At 39.4% G+C, this 22,294-nt stretch overlaps 1 protein-coding gene across 4 annotated transcripts in view; it reads right to left on the reverse strand.

Annotated features, from left to right (window-relative positions):
* Nucleotides 1-22,294, reverse strand: part of MCC (MCC regulator of WNT signaling pathway) — a 189,944-nt gene that overhangs the window by 158,387 nt on the left and 9,263 nt on the right. For 3 of the 4 annotated variants that reach the window (XM_051782580.1, XM_051782577.1, XM_051782579.1), the window contains exon 2: nt 10,865-11,112. In XM_051782580.1, coding sequence (XP_051638540.1) covers nt 10,865-11,112 — 248 coding nt within the window. Of the gene's footprint in view, nt 1-10,864; nt 11,113-22,294 lie in introns of those variants that run through there. The other variant, XM_051782581.1, reaches the window with a different exon arrangement.

Raw genomic sequence — 22,294 nt, forward strand, 5'->3', positions numbered from 1 at the left:
TTCACTTGTAACTGAAAATTCAGTCAGGAATGAACAAACAACTCTTGTATCTTGCTGTGATTAGCATACAATTCTTGCCTTTACAATAGTAAACAGAAATAAGCCATAAGTGGATATAATGGCACACAGCTGATAGCTGATAACTAGGAACCTAAAGCTAATAAATCTGTGTTCAAGATTAGACTTTACAGAACTACACATTTTTCTCTGTTCATCTGCACTTCTGTGAATAGTATGAAACTTAAAATTTCTGTATTAAGTGAAACAAAATTATTACTATCACTATTAAAAAGAAAGAAATAAACAAAAAAATTTCCCTTGTTTCAGCCAAGTAATATAAGACTATATAATTGTTTTCAAACTATGTAAGTAACATTTCAATTCCAAATTAAGAAAGTTAAATCAATCCCTTCTGGACTGAATGGATACACTGGACTTCTGTAAATGTGCAGTATAAAGGCTTCTGATTCTACACAAGCTTCTATAAAACTAGTCCTTTAGTGACTTCCTAGTATTACCAGCACTTGACTATCTTGATTGTAACTGATAATGGGTGAAATTCATGTTATAGCAAGTATTCAGTACCTAACAGGAACTTTTATTTCTATCCTTTTGTAGAGTAGATCAGTACAGCATTTAAGTATATGTGGGTCCACTAGTTGCAATCAAATCAATCACAGTAGGACAATCTAAATCTTGTCTGAAACATTTACTCAAAGAATTTTTCCTTCTGCAGGTTTTCCTGTTATAGAACCATAGAATGGTTTGGGTTGGAAGGGACTTCAAAGACAGTAGGCAGAGACACCTTCCATTAGACCAGGTTGCTCAAAGCCCCATCCAGATGGCCTTAAATACTTCCAGGGATGGAACATGCACAACTTCTCTGGGCAACCTGTTCATATAGTTAGCTTCAGCTCTTACTTATTTACTCGAAATTATTTAAATTTTGACATATCATAGCACATTTAAGAAAAACAAATGACAGTTTAGTTTGATGCCATATAAAAGATTCTATAATCACAAATAAAATTTCAGTTTGTGAACTGTACCAAAGCAACTGCAATAAATTCCCTTGACAAATGTCACTATGAACAGTGTACCTTGCCCACCTGCACAGAGACTTCTTCCTAGCTTAATCTTCCTTTACCACCTGCAAAGCTCTCAGGAACAGCAGAGGTCTGTGTTCTAGTACTGGTGTCACGCTATGATACTGATCTGAAAGAAAATGGCATTTCATCTTGTCTACCAACAGTTAACCTTCTGCCTAGAAGCCTTGTACTCTGCAACAGAGAAAAATATGCCTACCATAAATACAAGACTACACGCACTGCCAGGTTTTTCTTTTGTTTGATAAAGGTTAACTTTACCAGGCTATGCTGATGTACCAAGCATTACGTGATTTCTTCACTGCTCACAGAATAGAAAAGATAAACCACCAGGATGGTAGGTAGGGTGTTGAAGATGTACTAGCTGCTGAAAGGTCTGGGATATCGGGAAAAGTGAGGTACTGTAAAATTAGCCCTGCAGCAAATGAGCAGACTTAAATGAGTCTGACTTGTGAATGGCAAACATGAAGACACCTGACAACATTAGGGCACAACCAGCTAGGTCACAGAGCTTTATCCCACTCAATGAGGAGAGTCCTAGCAGAGATCCAGTCTGATCTCTGTTCTCCATAAGGTATCCATGACATTTAGTTACTTGAGCTTATTTGCATTATCTCACCAGAAGAATGGCTGTTTCTCAGCATTCCTTTGCTAATTTTTCATTCAACAGCTAAATTGTGACAACCTATCAAAAAGAGTTGGAATTTTGAATGCTTACTCTATTATTCAAGGAAGGTAACAGGGAGGTTTGTGAAAAGCACTAACTACTAACTAAAGCTTCCTACTAACTTCAGTAATAATGGTTTTGGAGATAAATGCACTGAATGAAGGGGATAATGGACAAAATGAACAAAGAATGGCCATTTTGCACTTGCTAGTCAGCTGAGTAAGGCCTCAAACAGTAGGTCTATCTATAAAAAAATGGGGGTGGGGCAGGAAGCAAACAAGAATTGAGACTAAATCCTTGGATATTTGGACAATTCAAGTCCTGTAAGCTGCTGCAAACATTAAAAATACCAAATGCACTTTAAAGAAAAGGCAGAAGTTGAAGAGAGCTGTGGTTGCTCAAGCAACCTATGAAGTACAATAAATCAAAACAGCTGGAAAGAAGTTATGCTCCACAGAGGGATCTGCTTTTATACTAAGCCAACCTGACTATAGAAGGGAAAATTATCACATTTGGAGCTTATGTCAACTATTTTCATTGTTTTCTCCAAAACACTCCCATAGAGGAATCAGACCAAAGGCTTCACTGTACATGGCTATTAGCTGGCAGCCTGACAGCTAGAGTAACTCATTTAACAGCAATCATGCTTTAAAGCCTGTTTATTATTTTGCATCAGGTAATAAAACAATATGAATGATGGCACAGCAACAGAGTGATGATGATGTAACAATAACTGATCCTCACACGCACCTGTGGGTGAGAATGTTTATTAAATACAGAAAGCTGTCTGTTAAACACCCATTACAATTTCTAGGAGAATTCAGAATAAATCAGCTTTTCTTTATTTGGACGGGAAAAAAGAGTTTGCAGATGCATATTTTTAAAATGGAATTCAACTCAGTATTCAGTCCTAGAGAAAGTTTTCATCAGAACTTTTTGCAACACTTGTCCAGTGACCTAGAAGGAAATAATTGCTATGGGAGAAGCACTAATGTGAAATGAGGAATCTCTATGGGATCAGTATCTAGGTATTCTTCCTCCCACCATACCCTTATCTGGCTTGATGAACACTGCATAGAAGATACAATGTTAGGCTATGTTATTTCAGTCCTTTCTTGTTAGGTTTGGAAGTGACGATAACAAGCTCCAAGAGAAGTAAACCATAGCTATACCTCACCCTGACTAAGGCAACTTACTCATAGGAGAAATCTGTTTTATAAAATTAGATCTAAGAGGAAGACTGAACCACATCAATCATTTCTGCTCTAAAAGAATTCTGTCAACTCACACTTCATCTCCCCTCTGCCCCTGAACTGCAAGTTGTAACATTTCTATTTTCTACTCGTATGTTCATTGAAATCATCACAGAAGCTCAACTGGCTTTCAGGTTCACTGAGGTATTCTCAACATTGGTACATTCAGGATTCAGGAATTCTGGAATATTGTGCTGCCTGACACTATGGGGTATAATTATAGCATAAATTTGAGAAGTACTTAAACATACCTTTAGAGAAATTAGAACAGACTGAAGCATAACCAGCACTTTTACTTACCAGAGTAATGCTAACATATCGGTGGTTTTTAGGTTTTTGGGTTTTAATTTTTTACACTCCATAATATATTTTTCAAAGTAGATTTTTACCAAGTATAAAAACTATGTAAAATCTTGAGAAAAATAAATTTAATGCCTACAGGAAAATTAGGACAGAGAAAAGAATAAGCTTGCCAAGAACAAAACCATGAAATAGACAATCAGTCGGAGTTTATAGCATTGACTCATAAAGTCTTAAGAAAGTAAAACATTCAGTGATATATCTAATTAAAGTTTCTTTTGTTATGATTTCCCAGTTATGCAACCCAGCTTTGTAGAGGAAGAAGCTGAGTTTGTAAAAACAGTAGTCCAAATAGTATATAATAACAAATGTTTGGAGAATTTTAATTAATAGACGTTCTTCAAATTTATTTCAACTACTGTAGAAATGCATATGTGTTTCCTGTGCATATCATGGTTTCAGTACTTGCCAGCAAACTGGCATTAGCCATATAGGAAATAATGACACACAAAACAAAATAAAAGCACACCATCCATGACACCTTTATACACCTGTCTTTGAATCTGAAATGATTTAATGTTATTGCTGAGACATAACAATCATTTCCTCTATTCAGAATGACTTCTCAACAGTCTAGAAACCAAGGTCTCCTAGAACCCAGTGCTGTTTCAGCACCAAACTAAATTTTGCCAGAACACTGCTGGTTGATGACTTCATTGTAGTCTGGAACTCAATCTAATATTTCATTTGAAGTTTATAGTAAGGGAAAAAAACCATCCTTCCTTTTCCCCTGAAAATTAACAATCTCTAGTAAAAAGGGGTGTATATGGTAACAGGAAAAAGAGCACATAAAACCTGAAGTCAAACAGAATCTGGATGACTTTCTAACATACCTTTCAAGCACAAACAGTACACTGTACTTTTGAAAAAAAGTTGGCTTTTTTTTGGCAATTTGCAAGCGAACAATCAGCTTCCTCCCTAGTTATCATCCACTTAAGACAATCTCAGTTTGGATCTGACTTCAATACACATGTACCAAAGCAAACAAACAAAACATTCTGAGTCTGTTGACTGTCACTGTCATTTTGCTGATGTTTCATGAACCATAGTATGTCAGAGCTACACTGGTGATATTAGAAGCAGGCAGGTGAAGAGTACATCCCCAAGAGTCAGCAGAGGCTAAGCAAAAATGCACTGAGAGACAACATTTGTTGTACAAAAGCTAAAGCCTAGGATGTATGACAGTGCTCATCTCAAGCCAAACAAAGCATATCCTCTATGAAATCCCAGCTACAGCCTTTTGGTTTCTCAACTTTATCAGAATTCATGTAGAAATCATAAGCTGAGACTTAACTGAGGAACTGATGCTGTAATCCAGCTCCGCACCATATAGCAAACACAAACCATAGCTCTGTGTCTTTCACCACTGGAGCTGACTAAGAAGCATGAACAGAAACAAGCCTGAGCTGCGGCGCTCTATAGAGCTGTGTGGTCTAAAGCCAAAATCTGGGCTAACAATTCTATTGACTCTTGGTAGCAGCAGCTATCAAGGGCAGCTTCCTGCATTTTCCCTGTAGGCATGCTCTGCCCACTGGACTGTCTGTCTTCCCCCTTCCCTCCCAATGTTTTAAGCTATTTGGTAATTTCAAGGACATTTGGTAGTGGTGTCAAAGTGTCGAATAGACTAAATTCCTGTAATTTCTACGGAAGGCAGAGAGATGACAGACTCTGTTAGTGCTCCTGCTGAGAATGATAATGCAACGCAATGCTCAACCTTGACTAGACACACTAGATCGAAAAAAGAGAAAAGAGAAAAAAACACGCACATACGTGGAAGGAGGTGATCAGGAAACTTCTGCAAAGCAAAAAGAGTTTGTTTCCTATACAACAAAAAGGGAAGCTGTGCTATTCCCAGCTGCAGGACATGAAGAATGGTAAAGACTTTCACACGTTCGTGCAGACTCAGCACAGTCTCAGTTCTGTAAGACAGTAGTAGAGGAAGGGAGGCCATGCATATGTGAGCAAGTGCAACTATCTCTAGTTCAAAGTTCCTGGACTGAAATTTAATATGGAAGCATCTGTCAACAGAGGGGTTCAGAGACAGATTGCACACGACCAATTTGATCTGCAAAATGTCCGCTTTATTTATTTAAGCTGCCCTTTTTATACTTTTTCTACACCCCGGTGTGTGATCACTTTTACATTATTGGTTACATGATAGTGTCCACGGTCTAAACATGCTCTACTAACGCACTTCTAATTGGATTATTGCAGGTGTCCACGTGAGGTGAAGATTTTTACCTCTTGGGACTCCTCCTTAATTTTGGCACAGATCTCTCTTTGTTTCAGCCTCAGAACCAGAAGCCATGATGACTGAGCACTTTTCACTGTCTGTGCCCGGCCAGGTCAAGGCAAGGCCTACAGAAATGCAGGATAAGTTGCTCACACAATCCTGCTCTCTCCACAAGCATCATTACATGATCACTCAGTTCCTACTATCTTCTCTAACCATTTGCTTTTCACCATGCTAGGAGATAGAATACCACTTCAAAATAAACTCTGGTCTAATACAGATTAAGTGTTCTTACATTTTACAAATATTCACACCATGAGAAAGCTCCAACCAAGTTTGTTGCCCTATTAGCCACCAGAGACCCCTGCAGAGATGACTTCTATCCCTTGTAGATTCATTAGTGTTTAACATATACAGTACATTGCGATTTTAGTAAGATTCATCAGCTGTCAATTACAAATCCCTGGAAATTCAGGTTCATTTCTCATAATGCTCATAAAACTTAACACTCTACGTTTCTTAAAAAAAAAAAATTACCTATATTCTGCTGCTTTTCACAAAGACGGTGGTATCAAAAGAATATTCAGAAGTAATAAACCACTTTCAGTTAACGGAAGTTTTGTATGTAGTTAAATTTGGCCCAGCAGATATTCACAGCTTTTCTAGTCAAACATATCTAAGGGTAAAACTTTGCTCATAAATCTCAAAATCTGCATCATGCCTTTGAGTCCATATGAGTTCTGTAGTCTTTAATTAAACATAGTATAAATAAACATAATCACTGCCTCAGTTTCTTGAAAGCAATTTATTTGCAATAAGATCAAACATGATTATGTAACACAAAAGTAATGATTTTTCAGCCCCAGTGGTCTGCCTCTCATGTTTACACACAAGCTTAATTTGAGGCTGGATTCCTATCATTCCTTTGATTAATTCTCATGCTTGATCCACTACACAAATAAATGATCATATAAAATTTTAAGAGACTTATTTTCAGTAAAGAAAGGGGAATTGGCTATGAATTAATTACTAAGTACCAACCTACCGTCAAAAATTGCTAATGGACTCCTGGATTCGTAACTGTTTATCTAGAATATGGTTTAGCTTACTGAGCACATATATGACTGAGTGTTATTAAACCTGAGTACTGTATCTTGATCAAAATGGCCAACGAATTTCCTTAATTCTGCATCCCACCCGGAAACACAGGAAGATTTGTTGGGCAAATTTGCGCAAAATTATTAGAATAATCTTATCAATGATAAAAAAGATGAAGTTCAATAGTCAAGTAGACACAATTACTTCTTAAGACCTTTTTTCACAGTTATATTCTTTAAATGAAATGCAAAAACTATAGGCAGCAAAGATAATACTTTATTTAGATAGAAGTTTTTGCACTTTTTGTTAAGAAATTGTGAACAGCTACAAGAAAAGGCAGCAAGAAATGCTGCCTGACTGGTAATCTTTCCACAATTACATACAAACTCACAGTGTAAGAACATGTATGTCATGGCTGGATTCCTTTGCTTCAGATCATCAGGACTCCTGCTACTCAGTAACAGTCTTGAAATTTTGTCATTTATGCACTCCACATTGGTACATCAAGGGTTATCAGCAGCTGACATATTATGTAGAAATTAGTCTTGAAAAAAAGCCCTGTAAACTATCTTGGAAAATAAAGTTTACTAAAAACAGTGTTCTTTGACCTGGGGGGGAAAAAAAGATAACACCAAAAAAGAACATCTATCAAGTTAATTGTACATGATGTACATGCCTCCTGTCTTAAAGCAATGCTTAGAAAGCAATAGCAAACAGTCAATATAACACAATTAACTCTTTGATCACTAATGAGTACATAGATGACCCCTCAAATACATGAAAGGCATGGAAACATATACAAATCCTAATTGAAGCTTGACTGCAAGTATAATTTCTCAGCTGTCATTATGTTCATACTATAGAGATGATAATAGAAATCTATTACAGTGGTGTTTTCTTGCCTCTTTGAAAAAATTATCTGTAGAATATTTTGAACTGCCATTGTGCTGCCACAATGGTTTTCTTTTACAACCAAATAAAATGCAGTTGCATTCTAAACACTCATTACTATTTCCTCTCATTCATTTTCTGGGGGGAGCACTTTCCTTTGTTCTCTAATTACTAAAAAGTCTTACAGAATCTGCAAGAGTCGAGGCAAGACAAGGACAAAACCCATAAATTCCCTCTAGGATCTAGAAGTACAGTGCAGTAAGGTAGTCAGGCTTGATCAGCACAGAGCAAAATATATCGAGGTAGGTAATTCAAAGGTCTTCTGGACTTAACTGTTGTGGAAAAAAAAAGGAAAAAGAAAAATGAATTCACTCGCTAACCTTAAAAATGCATTAAATTACTCTCATACAACTAAAAGAAATTGGAAAAAACTAGAAAATAGGAAAAAAATAGGGGCTGAATTCTATGCATTAATAAATTTAAATGTTCATCTATGAATACTTTTGGGCAGCAATTAATAAGATTTCTTGGTGAGACACATTTTGACACTGTAATGTAGACTTTTCTCTGATAAAGCTTAGGAGCTGTCTTTCACGCTTGATTACTACAAACCATAATTATAAGGCTGATTTGTCTAAGAAAGGAGATTTTAAAACCCAAGTTACCAGAAATCCGGTCAGCAAGCAGGGAAATTTGTATATCTTAGTATAGCCGTCTGAGGGCAGAAAAACTTCTCTGTTTTGAAATATACAAGTGTGGCATCATTTTAAAAACAGGCAAGAGAGGCAGGAGATAACTGTGTGATCCAGGGAACACACAATATCCTTAATCCAATCTAAAAAAAATTTTATTTATATATATATATATATTAGGCACAATCTTGGCTATGAACTATTGTCTGACACAGCTCTGGAAAGAGATTCACAGGAAATGCAATTGAGCACAAGGGTTATGAAGATTTCAGTACAGACACTGATGGAGACATGGGTGTAGAAACTACAGAGTTAATTGTCATCAATTCAAGAATATAGATGGAAGAAAGATAAACGGAGGAAATGTTAACAACAGAATACTCCTATGACAAAATAACCATGAAACCATAAAAGATAAATTGGAAAATAAGCAGAGATATGAAACAGATTTGCTATGGTGAGAAGCCAAAGTGAAATGCCAAGGAGCATGAGATGGTGAGGAAGTAGCACAGTTCATCTAAAAATCAAGATAGGGAGTTCACTAAGGACACAAAGTAACCAAGGAAAATTTGAATGCCTGAGATGACCAGTCAAAAACCTGCAGTTACTAGAAGACCCACCTCCCCAAAGTAAATAAATAGTCCATCCCACCACCCCCAAAAAAACCCAAATCAACACATGCCCAGTTTTATTTTCCACAAGACTGACTGCTAACCAAATAAAGACAGGTGTGACTGATCAGTCATGGAAGAGGGGTCAGAGGAGCAGGGCCAGGGTGCTGGGCCCAGGAAGCTCAGAGAAGATTGCAGGCTGGGACTGATCACAGCTGTTGCAAAGATGACTTGATCTCAACACCAAGAGGATCTGAGAGTGGGTTTTGCTTTAGATAAACAGCTCTCAACAGCTGAGAGAATCAACTGCTAGTGTGTTTCTCCCCAAGTTCATTAAGAGTGTGAATGTCTCCCTGGGTTAGCCAGGCCAATGTGGGCTATATGTATACATGGCTCAGCCCAAAGTAAAGACTATGAAAACATAATCAACTAACAAAAGATTTTCAAAGAGAGCAACGGGATTGAGTCAGCTTCAATTCATATACATCTTCCTGGCAAGGCCAGGGATGTTGTGTAGTGATGGTGATCATATCAGAGAGACACTGGGAACCACACTGACATTGTGATTGAACTGTGCATTGCAATCACTGTCTTCTGCTATGTGCAACCTGTATTTTTATTGTGTTTTCAGTGTGTTTTGTATCATGTTGCTAAGTCAGAAATCCCATGTAACATCAACTATCTCCAAATAAATAAATAAATCTGCTGTTAAACATTGTATCTTCCACATCTGGACTATCTAGAAGAACCTGGTCAGAGAGAACCCATCAGATCAGTTACATGAGGAGCTAGAATAAATATAAGCAAACTCTCCAGAAGATGTAAGAAGTATATCTGACAGTAAAAAATATTCCAAACATAATTTAGAACACATGCAAAGAAAAACTATTGGGACGACTAATGAAAGTTTTCTCACTAAAAAAGTATTTTAAAAAATCTAGGCTCACATGGTCTAAACAAAAGGTTGAGGAGATGCAGCTCTAACTAAACACAATCAGAGGTTGATGGCCTTCTTCTGAAGCATGGATATAGGTCAGTTCCACATCTAGATCATTAGCCAGTAGTCATGTTTAGCTAGTATGCAGCTGCTGTAGGGAACTAGAGAACTGACAGCATCCCCAGTTTCTTCCACAATACTTCATATTTTGGGATTATTGACCACAGAAACTGTGTCCTCCAGTCTCTTGCATTTGTTACAGTGTGAAAGGAAGCATTCTGTAGGTGTTAACATTTCTGATCTAATGTGGACTGACCACAGTGCTATCAAGGACTGGACTCAATGACACAGACAGTCCCTTCCTACATCCCATGTTCCTGTAGATGGAATAGCATTCGGGGGTTTTTGTTTGTTTGTTTGGGGGTGTTTGTTTGTTTGTGGGGTTTGTTTGTTTTGTTTGAGGGGGTTCTTTATTTGTTTTTGGTTTTTTTTAACTGGATTAAGGGAGGACAAAAGGAAAGGAGAATTTTTTATCTTCTAAATCATAAGGCTCTTCCAGCATTTAGATCTCCAACTAAGTGGAACAATTTTTAAAGCATCCAAGACACATCCATTCCTACAGTGTATTACATCTGGAAGACAAGAGACTAAGATTATTTCTGTCCTCATTTTTCATAGTTTTACCCTATGTACCTGTCTGGGCCTTACTGACAACAGAGAGCTCAGTGGATATTCAGTTACCAGCTGTGCTCTGCAGCTCTTGTCCTTTCAAGGAAGTCTCTTCTCTTGTGCAATTAGCATTTTTAGAATAGGATGCTCTGCAAACATTCTAGTCTACATACTGATGACAAGACTGCACCAGTTATAACACCACTCTAGCATATGATGAAATTATGTCAAGGCATATTCACAAAGCCCTTTAGAGGCAACCTTGATGCAGTAAAATTGGTAAAAACCCCTCTGGAGTTTATCTTTTGTTAAATTTCACAAACAGGACATTTAAAAGTCATACCTACCTAAACTGTTATTGCTGCTAGTTGGCCAGGAAGCTATTCTACCCCTTAACTTCTTCTTTTTACAAGAGTCATCTGATTTCACAGAAAGCTCCACTTCCTCCTTCTTGATTTCTCGTACCAGTTCCATGCGGCATTGACTAAAATCCTGGAAGGAAACTTTTCCATTTTCATCTGCTCCCAGCTGGTGCATGATCTCCGCAACAGACGCTTCCATATTCAGCTGGCGGCACACCATCAGCAAGTCATTCCTAAAGATATTTTAGAGGGAAAATGGGGGTGGGGAAATTGGAAAAGTGGGAACAGAGAAGACAAAAAAACCCCAACAATTAGTTTAGAAGAAAAGGAATACTAACTCTCTCTTATCAGGATATGCATTGATGCACAGACATTTAAAACCAATAAGACAATTTTTTTTTTTTAATGCTAATCCAACAACAAAACTTTGAGGTTGGCAATAAATTACAATACAGAAGGGCTATGGAAAAGAAGGGAACATTTTTCTTTAAATGTTTAACCTCTATTTTCATGACATTATTAACATTTCTACTATCAGAGACAGACACACAGGAGAGCTGAATCCTGCTGTTGATCTTCACAGTATCTTCTGAAAACCTGACATAATAAGAATTTGAGTCATTATCATCTGACTAGATCAATGGTTACTTAAATTTCCATTTTACTCAGGATAGGACAAGAAAATTTCTTTTGCCACTGAACAGCAGTAAGCTAAAGATGCAAAACATAAAAAAAAAAACAAACAGAGAACGTAGCAGAAAAAAGAAATACTGTGTCAATTAACTATTGCCAAGCCTTTCTTTCAAACAGACCTTACTTGGTCCAATTGTTTAATGAAACCCACAAAAGGGGGATAAAGACAGTATTCTGAAAAATATTCTTGCACTGAATGCAAGTGGCCAAAATACAGCTGAAACCAAATCAACATGGAAGATTCTTTCAGCATACGACACACTGACAAATTTAGACAGTGTGCTTTTAGGAGAGATACATGCAAATAAACATAAACATACTACCCTAGCAAAAAAAAAAAAAAACCAAAACCAAGTCAGCAACGCTATGACCAATGCCAGTTTTTATTTTATGTGAAGACAATATAGACAAGAACCTCAAGAACATACCTTAGACTTAATTTGGGGTGTAACACTGGTCTCATCAGAAAATATTCTGAGGGGTTTATTCCTCATCACTTTGCCTTTTTTCTTTTTCAAAGCTGAGGTACAATAAAGTACTTTGAAAGTAACAGTTGGTAAAAATATAATCATGAATTAGAAGTTGATAACTAAATAACAAGGTGAATAACAATTAACGAGTCTAGTCATGGAAAAGGAAAGAAGGTTTTAATTGGATATGAAGGTAAGTGGACTGACTAATAGACAGTCTAACACCTGACATTCTTTAACAGTGGCAGGTCTGTAGTTCAGTGAAACTCCTCAGTTGCTTCATCAGAGACTAAATCAACTCCTGGAAAAGATAGTTATACTGTCTTTTTATTCAAAATGTAAACCACTAAAAACCTCATTGCTGTTCTTAGGCAAACAGAGCTCTGCAACCATAAACCCAGATCAAGGAATCTCCCTGACTATACAGATATCTTCTGCCCTTCCCAGATGCTCAGTTATCATAAACAGAAGGAGACAAAGTTGATAGATTGCTTCATTCTGCTGCTATTCAGAGAGACCGAGCCACCAAAAAAGGGAGATCCAAAAGACCTTCTTTCACACTCTTTTCCTCTTATTCCTCTCCCAGCTAGCCCTAGCTCACTTTAGAGGGGAAGAGGCATGGGGAAAGAAGGAATCTTGAAACAACTTCTCCAACAAATGAATGATGACAGATACTACTTATCAAATTACAACTAATCAAATTGTAAATAAAATGTGAGCAAACCAATTCAGTCAGGTCTGAAACAACAGCAGCTCTACACTATCAAAATCTTCTTGGTGCCCTATTCTCTCTGATTTGAAAAATTTTTAAAAGTTACCACTAGTTTGCCACTCCCACACATCACTGTTTCTTTCCTGCCAGCCTTTTCTGAACTACTTTTTGAATTAGATTGAATAACACCACCGCACCAATTTATATCGCAAATAATATGATTATGTTTCTGTGTTATGGCTTCTTTTAAGAATCTTAAAAACATATTTCTTATTTTTATGTTGTACAAAATCTTTCTGTAGGAGGAAGGTGAAGGAAATGTCAATATTACATGAATTATTAGCATATTTAGTAGTATCATTATTTCATTACTAATATCAGAGCATCATTCAGAAGGTTTCTATGAAAACATGATATAGTGAAATATCTGGAGTCCTTGCACGAACAGTTTCACTGAAGTCATATATTATCATAATCAAGGTCCATCTATTCTACAGAAAGATGTTATAAATTGGGTGGAGGTCTCTTCCATGCAAAAATTCCAGAGCTGCTGAAACAAAATCCTTGTTAGAGTTGCTTACAGTAAAACTGGAGCATAACAATAAAATTTACATTATGACCATGTATTTTAGAAAAAACCAACAAACAAGCCGCACAAAAACAAAACTAAAGCAACCAAATCCCTACTTATCACAAGAAATAACTTTATTATAGTTTACGTTACATAAGTCAAATATAAGGTATTATCACTCGCAGTTAATTTTTTGGTCAGAGTTTTGCTCTTAGCTTTGAATCTGATCAATGAATAAATAATCTTCACGGCTCAGTTCTCGGTTTTTAAAAATTAAAGCAACAATACAAATACAATCTCACAAGGATATTGCAAGGGAAAATAAGACAGTGCATTCAGGTTTTTACACAGGTAATGACAAATAAAACTAAGCAATGTCTTCATGCGTTCTCTTGTCACAGATCAGACAGAGCAGCACAGATTGAGGGACCCTGTGTGTTAATCTTGAAATAAGTTTCAGGAGAAGCAGTGCAGAGTGATTCTGCCAGGGCATTCCAGGACACATGTTTGCTGCCCAGGCCCCAGAAGAACTCTCCTTCCACACTAGGGTGGCAGGAGGCTGTGGCACCGGTGGCACACATTACACTGCCCCTGGTCATGACAACTGTAAGCCTCCATCTCAATACAACCCACAAAGACATGTCCAAATCTACATCTGATTCCTGACAGTCTAAAGGTGGAAGTTTTCTCTCCTATTACACAAATACAAACTGGCTATCATTTGTAGTATCTGCAGCCTGAGGACATTGCCTGAAGCAACATACAGCAGCACAAAAAAAGATGCAATGAATTTCAAAACCCAATAAAATTGAAACTACTCGAGTAATTGAGGACTACAAACACTACTGAAAACAGACTTCATTTTCTTGGAGCACACCATGCAACCTGAAATGACAAAGAGTGGCTGGTTGATACTTCGTTGGGTTTTTTTATATAAATGAAAGATCAAAACTAAAATTTATTCCATATTCCCTGCTGTACTCACTTTTACCTTGTTCTGATTATTGCTTTGGTAAAGCACAAGCAACTGCCTAGGTAAGCATAACGATGCTGCACAGTATCTGCAAAGTGTTGGCTCTGAGGCTGAACAGAACCAGTGGATTAACTTTCCTGGATTTTTCCTATCTAATGTTCTACCAAATTTATTAAGGAAACCTGGTAAGGATGGTTCCAATACCAAGAGAAACTGTATATTTTACTTAAAAGTATTTAAATTTTTGGCTATTAAAAAGTACCAGTATTTTGCCAGGAACCATTGAATCTTTGCCTATGCAACTTTCAGTCTCTCTGAAGAGAGAAATCAAAATTAAAGATGCATTAATTTAAAAAGGACTAACCTAAAAAAGGACTGCCTGTCTAATGGAGTGCTCAGAGGCAATAAGAAGTTGCTGATCTAAAATATGGACTGAAATCACTCCAGATAGATCACTTTTATCCTTAGTAGGAGAGTGTTTAATTTAGGTCCCTGGTATGAGGGGGGTCTGGCAGGCCGTCCCAGAGGAGGGGAGAAGAGGGGAGGATCTTCGGAGTGCACAGAGGTTTGCCAGTCCAATTTGGGGAAGGGGGGGAGGGAGGGAGGGGGAGAATGGGGGGAGGGACAAAAGGGGGAGGGAGGGGGGGGGTCATAGCAGGCTACCCCGGAGGAGGGGAGAAGAGAGGAGGATCTTCGGAGCGCACAGAGGTTTGCCAGTCCAATTTGGGGGTGAGGGAAGGGGTCTGATGGGCCATGGGGTCTCAGCGGGGAGGAAGCCTGTCTATACCTATGAGGTTGTGAGCTATGCTGGTGATGGCACATGCCGTCGGCAGGTCTCCCACGCCAGACAGGTCAAAACCAAAGGGTCAGATATAATATGTCCATGGGCAGGATGGGCTCACTAGCCCTCTGGCAATCATCCTAGGAGAAGGACAACTCTAATTCCCAAACCCAGGCAGATGGAGCTCGCTTAGCCCTGTAAGGGACCATCTAAGAGAAGGTCACTCTAATTAAACTGATGTCCTGAGGACCTCGCTGCCACCGCCCAAGCTCGCTCGGCCCTGGCAGATGAACCTTAGGATTAAAGGGTGGGTTCAGTTCCGCGCATACTGCATCTCACCTAAAAAATCCATTGCGCAGGCTTGAAGGCTTTACCCACATTCACAAAGCCCTGTAGTGATGGGCGAGGGTCGGAACGGCAGGTGAAAGGTGCACTGGGAGCCGCAGACCCAACCCTGCATGCAGGCGGTTCAGGATATTGGTCATTTGAGACTGACCGGAGATGGCAGTCTCTTGGGGCAGCACCCTGAACGACCAAGCAGCCTTTTCAAGGACAGCACTGCTTGCTCCACTCAGAGAGGGGCCTAGAAAAGGTGGCCTAACCGAAGCTTATCTCCACCTTCACCCGGTTGGTTAACCGCAGGCCAACAGGCATCTTCTTCCAATGCGGTCGCACAAAGATCAAAAGACAAAGGCATGCACCTGCCTCCAAAGGTGTACTTAAATTAAATCTAGCATGTTGGAATACCAGAACCATGCTCGATTCTGTGGATAGTGGTCGTCCTGAGCATTGTTCTGCCCTAGTTGCCCATGAACTGTCACATCTCAACATCGACGTTGCTGCTCTCAGTGAAGTTCGCCTTCACAAAGAAGGCAGCCTCAGAGAACATGGCGCAAGTTACACACTCTTTTAGTCAGGTAAGCCCAGAACCGAAAGGCATCTCTCAGGAGTCGGCTTGATGAGCAAAAACTCTCTTGTTCCTAAACTCGAAAATCTGCCCACAGGTCACTCTGACCCCATTATCTCCCTATGCCTTCCACTCCACAACAAGCGACACGTTGTCCTCTTTAGTATATATGCCCCAACTCTGCAAGCTGACCCTGCTGAAAAAGATACATTTTACACTGACCTGAGCCGCCTTACCCAAAAGGTGCCTGCAGGTGATAAGATCATTATCCTTGGTGATTTCAACGCCAGAGTAGGTAAGAATTTTGAAGCCTGGAAAGGAGGCAAGCATGGTGTTGGAAACTGCAACGATAATGGTCGCCTTCTGCTAGAATTCTGTGCAGAGCAACAGCTCACCATCGCTAATACTATCTTTCAATAGAAAAATAGTCTGAAGACAACTTGAATGCATCCTAGATCTAAGCATTGGCACCTCATTGATTATGTCTTGGTGCAGTGGAGAGATGTCCGCTATGTCCATCACACCCACGTGATGCCCAGCACAGAATGCCAAACAGAGCACCGACTTGTGCGCTGCAAACTTAACTTCAATCTTAAGTTCAAACCAAAAAGGGGCGGTGTCCCAAGGAGGAGACTCCAAGTTAACAATCTCCAATCAGCCACAGTGAGAGACAGATTCCAGGCAAACCTTCAAACTAGGCTCGAAAACCATTCCATAGATTCCACAGATTCCTCTCCTGAAACAATTTGGCACCATATTAAAAACAGCTTCCAGCAGTCCTCTGAAGAATCCTTAGGGTTCTCCTTCAAGAACAAGGACTGGTTTGATGAAAACAACCAAAAGATCCAGGAATTGTTGAGGAAGAAGAGAACTGCTCACCAAGCACATCTTGCTCAGCCTTCCTGTCACGTAAGAAAAACAGCCTTTTGTCTTGCATGCAGCAAGTTCCAACAGAAACTCCGTGACATCCAGAACAAGTGGTGGATTGATCTAGCTGAAGAACTCAATTATGCGCAGATACAGGTGATCACAGAGGATTCTATGAGGCCTTGAAAACAGCGTATGGGCCTGCGTAACAAGTCCAAAGTCCCCTACTCAGCACAGATGGTCAAACGCTTCTGACAAATAAAACCTCCATTTTGAATCGTTGGTCTGAACACTTTCAGATTCTCTTCAGTACTAGCCGTGTAGTTCAAGACTCAACAATTCAGTCCATCCCACAACAACTGGTGAAGAATGAATTGGATATTGCCCCCACTTTGGGAGAAACCCTCAAGGCCATACAGCAGGTGAAAATTGGCAGGGCAGCTGGGGTTGATGGAATTTCACCTGAAGTCTGGAAACATGGGGGCCTTGCACCCCATACCAAATTTCACGTGTTTGTGGTGCGCTGTTGGCAACTCGGCAAACTACCATCAGACCTTCATGATGCAGTCATCATCACTTTGTATAAGAAGAAAGGAATTAAATCAGACTGTTCAAATTACCGTGGCATTACTCTGCTCTCCATTGCTGGCAAAATCCTGGCAAGAATACTTTTGAACAGATTAATACCTGCTATTGCAGAAGGAATTCTACCTGAAAGCCAATGTGGTTTCAGAGCCAACAGGAGCACCACAGACATGGTATTTGTTCTCAGACAACTGCAAGGGAAGTGTAGGGAACAGAACAAAGGTCTCTATGTAACCTTTGTTGATCTCACCAAGGCTTTCAATACTGTGAGCAGAAAAGGTCTATGGCAGATTTTGGAATGTTTAGGATGTCCTCCAAAGTTCCTCAAAATGATCATCTCACTCCATGAGGATCAGCACGGCCAAGTCAGATATGGCAATGCACTTTCTGAGCCCTTTCAAATATCCAGTGGTGTGAAACAAGGCTGTGTTCTCACTCCAACCCTATTCACAATCTTTTTCAGCATGATGCTCCAAAGGGCCACGGCAGACCTCGACGATCAGGACAGTATCTACATTCGATATTGTACTGATGGAAGCCTATTCAACCTAAGGCGACTGAAGGCCCACACCAAGACCTTAAACCATCTTGTCCGGGAGCTGCTCTATGCTGATGACGCCGCCCTTGTCGCTCACACAGAAGCAGCTCTGCAGCGTTTAACATCCTGCTTTGCAGACGTTGCTGAGCTCTTTGGGCTGGAAGTCAGCTTAAAGAAGACAGAAGTTCTCTATCAACCGGCACCTCAGGAAGTCTTCCTTCATCCCCATATCACCATTGGCCAATCAGAGCTCAAATCAGTCCAGTAGTTTAATTACCTAGGCAGCCTCATCTCCTCGGACAGTAAGATTGATGGAGAGATAGACAACAGGTTAGCTTATAGTGCTTTCGGAAAACTCCATAAAAGAGCTTGGCGTAATAAACACTTGAAGAAAAGTACAAAAATCAGTGTTTACAGAGCCATAGTGCTGTCTACTCTTTTATATGGTTCCGAGTCATGGGTCATCTACCGCCACCACCTGTGTCTCCTAGAATGCTTCCATCAACGCTGTCTCCATACAATCCTTAGAATCCACTGATCAGATTATGTGACCAATACATCTGTTCTAGAACAAGCAGCACCCACAAGCATTGAAGCCATGTTACTGAGAACACAGCTGTGCTGGGCAGGGCACATCTCCAGGATGAAGGACCACCGCCTCCCTAAGATCTTGCTTTATGGTGAACTTGCCACTGGCTGCCGCAAGAGAGGAGCCCCAAAGAAAAGATACAAGGACTCCCTGAAACAGCATCTCAGCCTTGGCCATATTGATCAACATAACTGGTCTACTCTGGCCTCCAATCGGGAGGTCTGGAGACACACCACCTGTAACGCTGCTGCTTCCTTTGAGAAAGCACGCAGGATCACTCTCGAGGAGAGAAAACAACGCAGAAAGAACCGTGTCTTGCAGAATATACCACCTAAGGAGTCTTTCTGCTGTGCCTTTTGCAATCGGACATGTCTATCTTGTATTGGCCTTATTAGCCATCAGCGTGCCTGTAACAAATGTGGATAGAGCCTTTCTCAAATCCTCGTTTGCGAAGCCTAGTCATGATTTTCTGTGCATCAACTATATTGTCAGCACAAGGGAAAAGCAGTAAACGAGCCATTTTCAACTAAGCGGATGTCTTTGGCGAGACATGAATAACATGATGCAGGACAGGATGCAGAACAGGCACATCTGGACACACTTGTTAAAATGCTGAGCAGCAATACTGTTTATACTGGGATTTGAAAATTCACACTGAGGCTTTAGTTTTAACATCTCATTGTGAACAGGAAGGGAACTGATGCTACATGTTTTTTCATGCTACATGAAAACTTGAGAAGACATAAGAGCACTGATTGACATCTGCTAGTTTTACAGGACTTTTTTTCTATTTTTGCCCTCAAATATAAGGGAATGAAAGCAAAGTGTAAGCATGAAGTTGAAAGCAAATGGGAAAATAAAGGTCACCAAACCAGACCACAGTCCCACAAGGAGGTATTTATTCCGTAACCACTGAGTTCTGTATACTTGAAGTCTATGTGGCACTATATGGGATCTTGCACATTTGCTTGATTATCCTGCAAACACAAGAGACAGACTGTAAAACTCTGCAGATAACTCTTAAACAGAGGAAAAAAGGCAATTAAGTCGCCCCAAAGTAGAAAATATATCAGACTCAAAAAAACCCCCAACACAAAACAAGAGAAGTGCTGCAGAACTAAACGAAGTGGCCACATTTGCAGGGAGAAATTAGCCTGGATAAGAAAGGAGAGAACAGAGAAATGCAGCACTGGCCATGTCACGCCAGCATTTTTAAAGTAGAGAAATTATTAACCTCTGCATAAGGAACACATTATCGCTTCCAACTACTCTTGACAAAAATTATTCCTACAACCTCAGATATTATCTATTCTCCCAGCATGGCATAGTGGAAAACCAGGGTGCAGCTGCTGTTACGGATCAAGGGGAAATAAAGTCAGAGAAGCTTCAGGACAAGAAAAATGAGACATAATAGATTGGAAGGAAAGAAGGTGGTAGGAGTCTCTTCTGGGAAACTGAATGAAAGGATGAAGGAAAAGCAAGGAAGTTTTACTTGCATTTTAAATCTAAAGAAGAGTAGTGCAGAACTCCATTTTCAGAATCATATAAGTCAACTGAATGAGCCTTATGTCATTAAAATGTCACCCCACGGAAATACAGCACATAATGAAACCATGGAGAGGACTGCAAAGGAAAATTATCCAACCCTGTACTCAATGATATGAAAAAAAATACCTCTGTCATCCCTCATGGAAGGGTGTCTAAGTTGTTTTTTTAAGAATGTCACAGCATCCATTTGTGCTCTGTCTTAGTGCTTTACTGTTCTCTCCTGAAAGTTTCCTAATTTAAAATTGCTCAGCTACAATTCAGATTGTTACTTCAGAAAAGGAGTTAATAGTCTGTTTTCTGCCATCACAGTGGATAAGAAAAGTAGTCCTTACATATTTAAAACCTATCATCAGATGTTCTGCCTTCATTTGAGTAAAGAACCCCATTTTCTGCATCTCTAATCATCTTTAGTGAGTTGTTCTTGTCCTTCTCTAAATGGTCCACAAGCCTGATGGATGACGGCACACCAAACTAGACACCAGTTTAAAACATACACTGAAAAGCTGATAAAAAGTTGAAAGCCTAAGTCCTGTACTACAATAGCACGGTTCTGCTAATTTAAATTTAACTTGAGACCCACCACAAATTTCAGATTTTCTTCAATCACTCATCCTATATTTCTGTCACCAAATGCGCTATTCTCTACATATTCCCACTTTATCTCACCTGATTTTTTTCAAGCAATATCTTCATCTGTCAGCACCAATTGTGACTCTTATCCCCCAACATGTCGCCAATTTTCCTTAGCTTAGTGTCACTCCAGATTTAAGAAAGCTAACTTGTTATCATGTCATCCAGATAATTATTTTTTAATAATACTGATCTGGTCCAAGCCATCCTTCTGATTTCAATTTGATACAGTATTTTATTTGTAAAACAAAGCATTGGTATCTAATGACCTCCAAGTATAGCTTGAAAAAAGCCCCAAACCAAATTCTCTCCCATATTGTATTTCCTTGGCTTGCCCATAATGTCATAAAACAACACCAAAAGCTTTAATAAAGACAAGACAGAAGGCATCCCTTGTTGCACTTCCTAACTGCTAACCACTAACTGCTCTCACCAGATCTAGGAAAGCTTAGATGGGTTTGACATAACGTTTACTTAACGAATCCACATTCAGTCAGTTGTCTGTGGACTGATCCCAATTTTGCCACATTTCTATAGAAAAGAAGTATATTTTATCTTTCCCCATTTTCTGTTACTTCTATCCTTTAATAGAGCTCAGAGAAGAAAAAAATGCAAAATAGTTCTGAAGTCATCTTTCATAATCTTACATTAAGATTTTCCAGTACAACTAATTAAAACAAACCTAAGTACTCTCTAGCTTCTTTCTTCCCCCTCCCTTCCAAAGAATTTGTTACAAGTCCTATTTGCAGGAACCATTTCACTATACTTGTTATTTTCAGTGCAGAAAACAAAAATTAAAAAGAGAAAACATGTCACACTTCTCGGCATCAGCCATCAACAGTTCACTTGGCTCCCTCTTCTCTGTTTTTTGCTGTTACTGTTTCCATACTGTGGGGCAATTTTCTGTTACACTTCAAATTCCTTGCTAGTCTCATTTTCTGCTTTGCATATTACAGTGCCTGTTCACAATTAACTTGTAACTTGACCCAATTCCACTGAGCAGCAGCAGGAAAAAGACAAGGTTAACAGTCAAACAGCTCCTAAACCCTGTATTTTTTATTCATAATTCAACAGCCTAAGCTTTTACTTCACAGCTCTGTTCTGCCTTGGCTACCTCTCACAATACTATTCCAAGAATGCGGCCTACACCACCACTCCTTCCTCCAGGAAAGCCAATCCAAAACAGCCAATACTTCCCACCATGGGCCGGGGGGGGAGGGAAGGGGGGAAATGTGTCCCCCATTTCATGAGAGATATGGACAAAACTGCCACTCTGTGGCAGGAACTTCCAGGATGGATATATATTTTATAGATGGCACAAAAAAGGCACATTGTACTCATTAATAGTAACTTTAATTTTGTACTCTGATTGCCTTCACCAAACTATTAACGCAAACTGCACCTCACAACCTGTGAGAACAGTGCGTCTGGTTTTGCTAAGGCTCTCAGGAGACTGAACTGATGCAGGCAAACAAAGGTCCGTTTATCAACAGAGAAGCAGAGCTTGTCAATAGAATCTCTGCCATTCTGTGCTTTCTTTTGTGTTGCTCG

Source organism: Manacus candei, unplaced genomic scaffold (genome assembly GCF_025592945.1).
Source record: "Manacus candei isolate 608988 ecotype Guabito, Panama unplaced genomic scaffold, ASM2559294v1 h1tg000016l, whole genome shotgun sequence".
NCBI lineage: Eukaryota > Metazoa > Chordata > Aves > Passeriformes > Pipridae > Manacus > Manacus candei.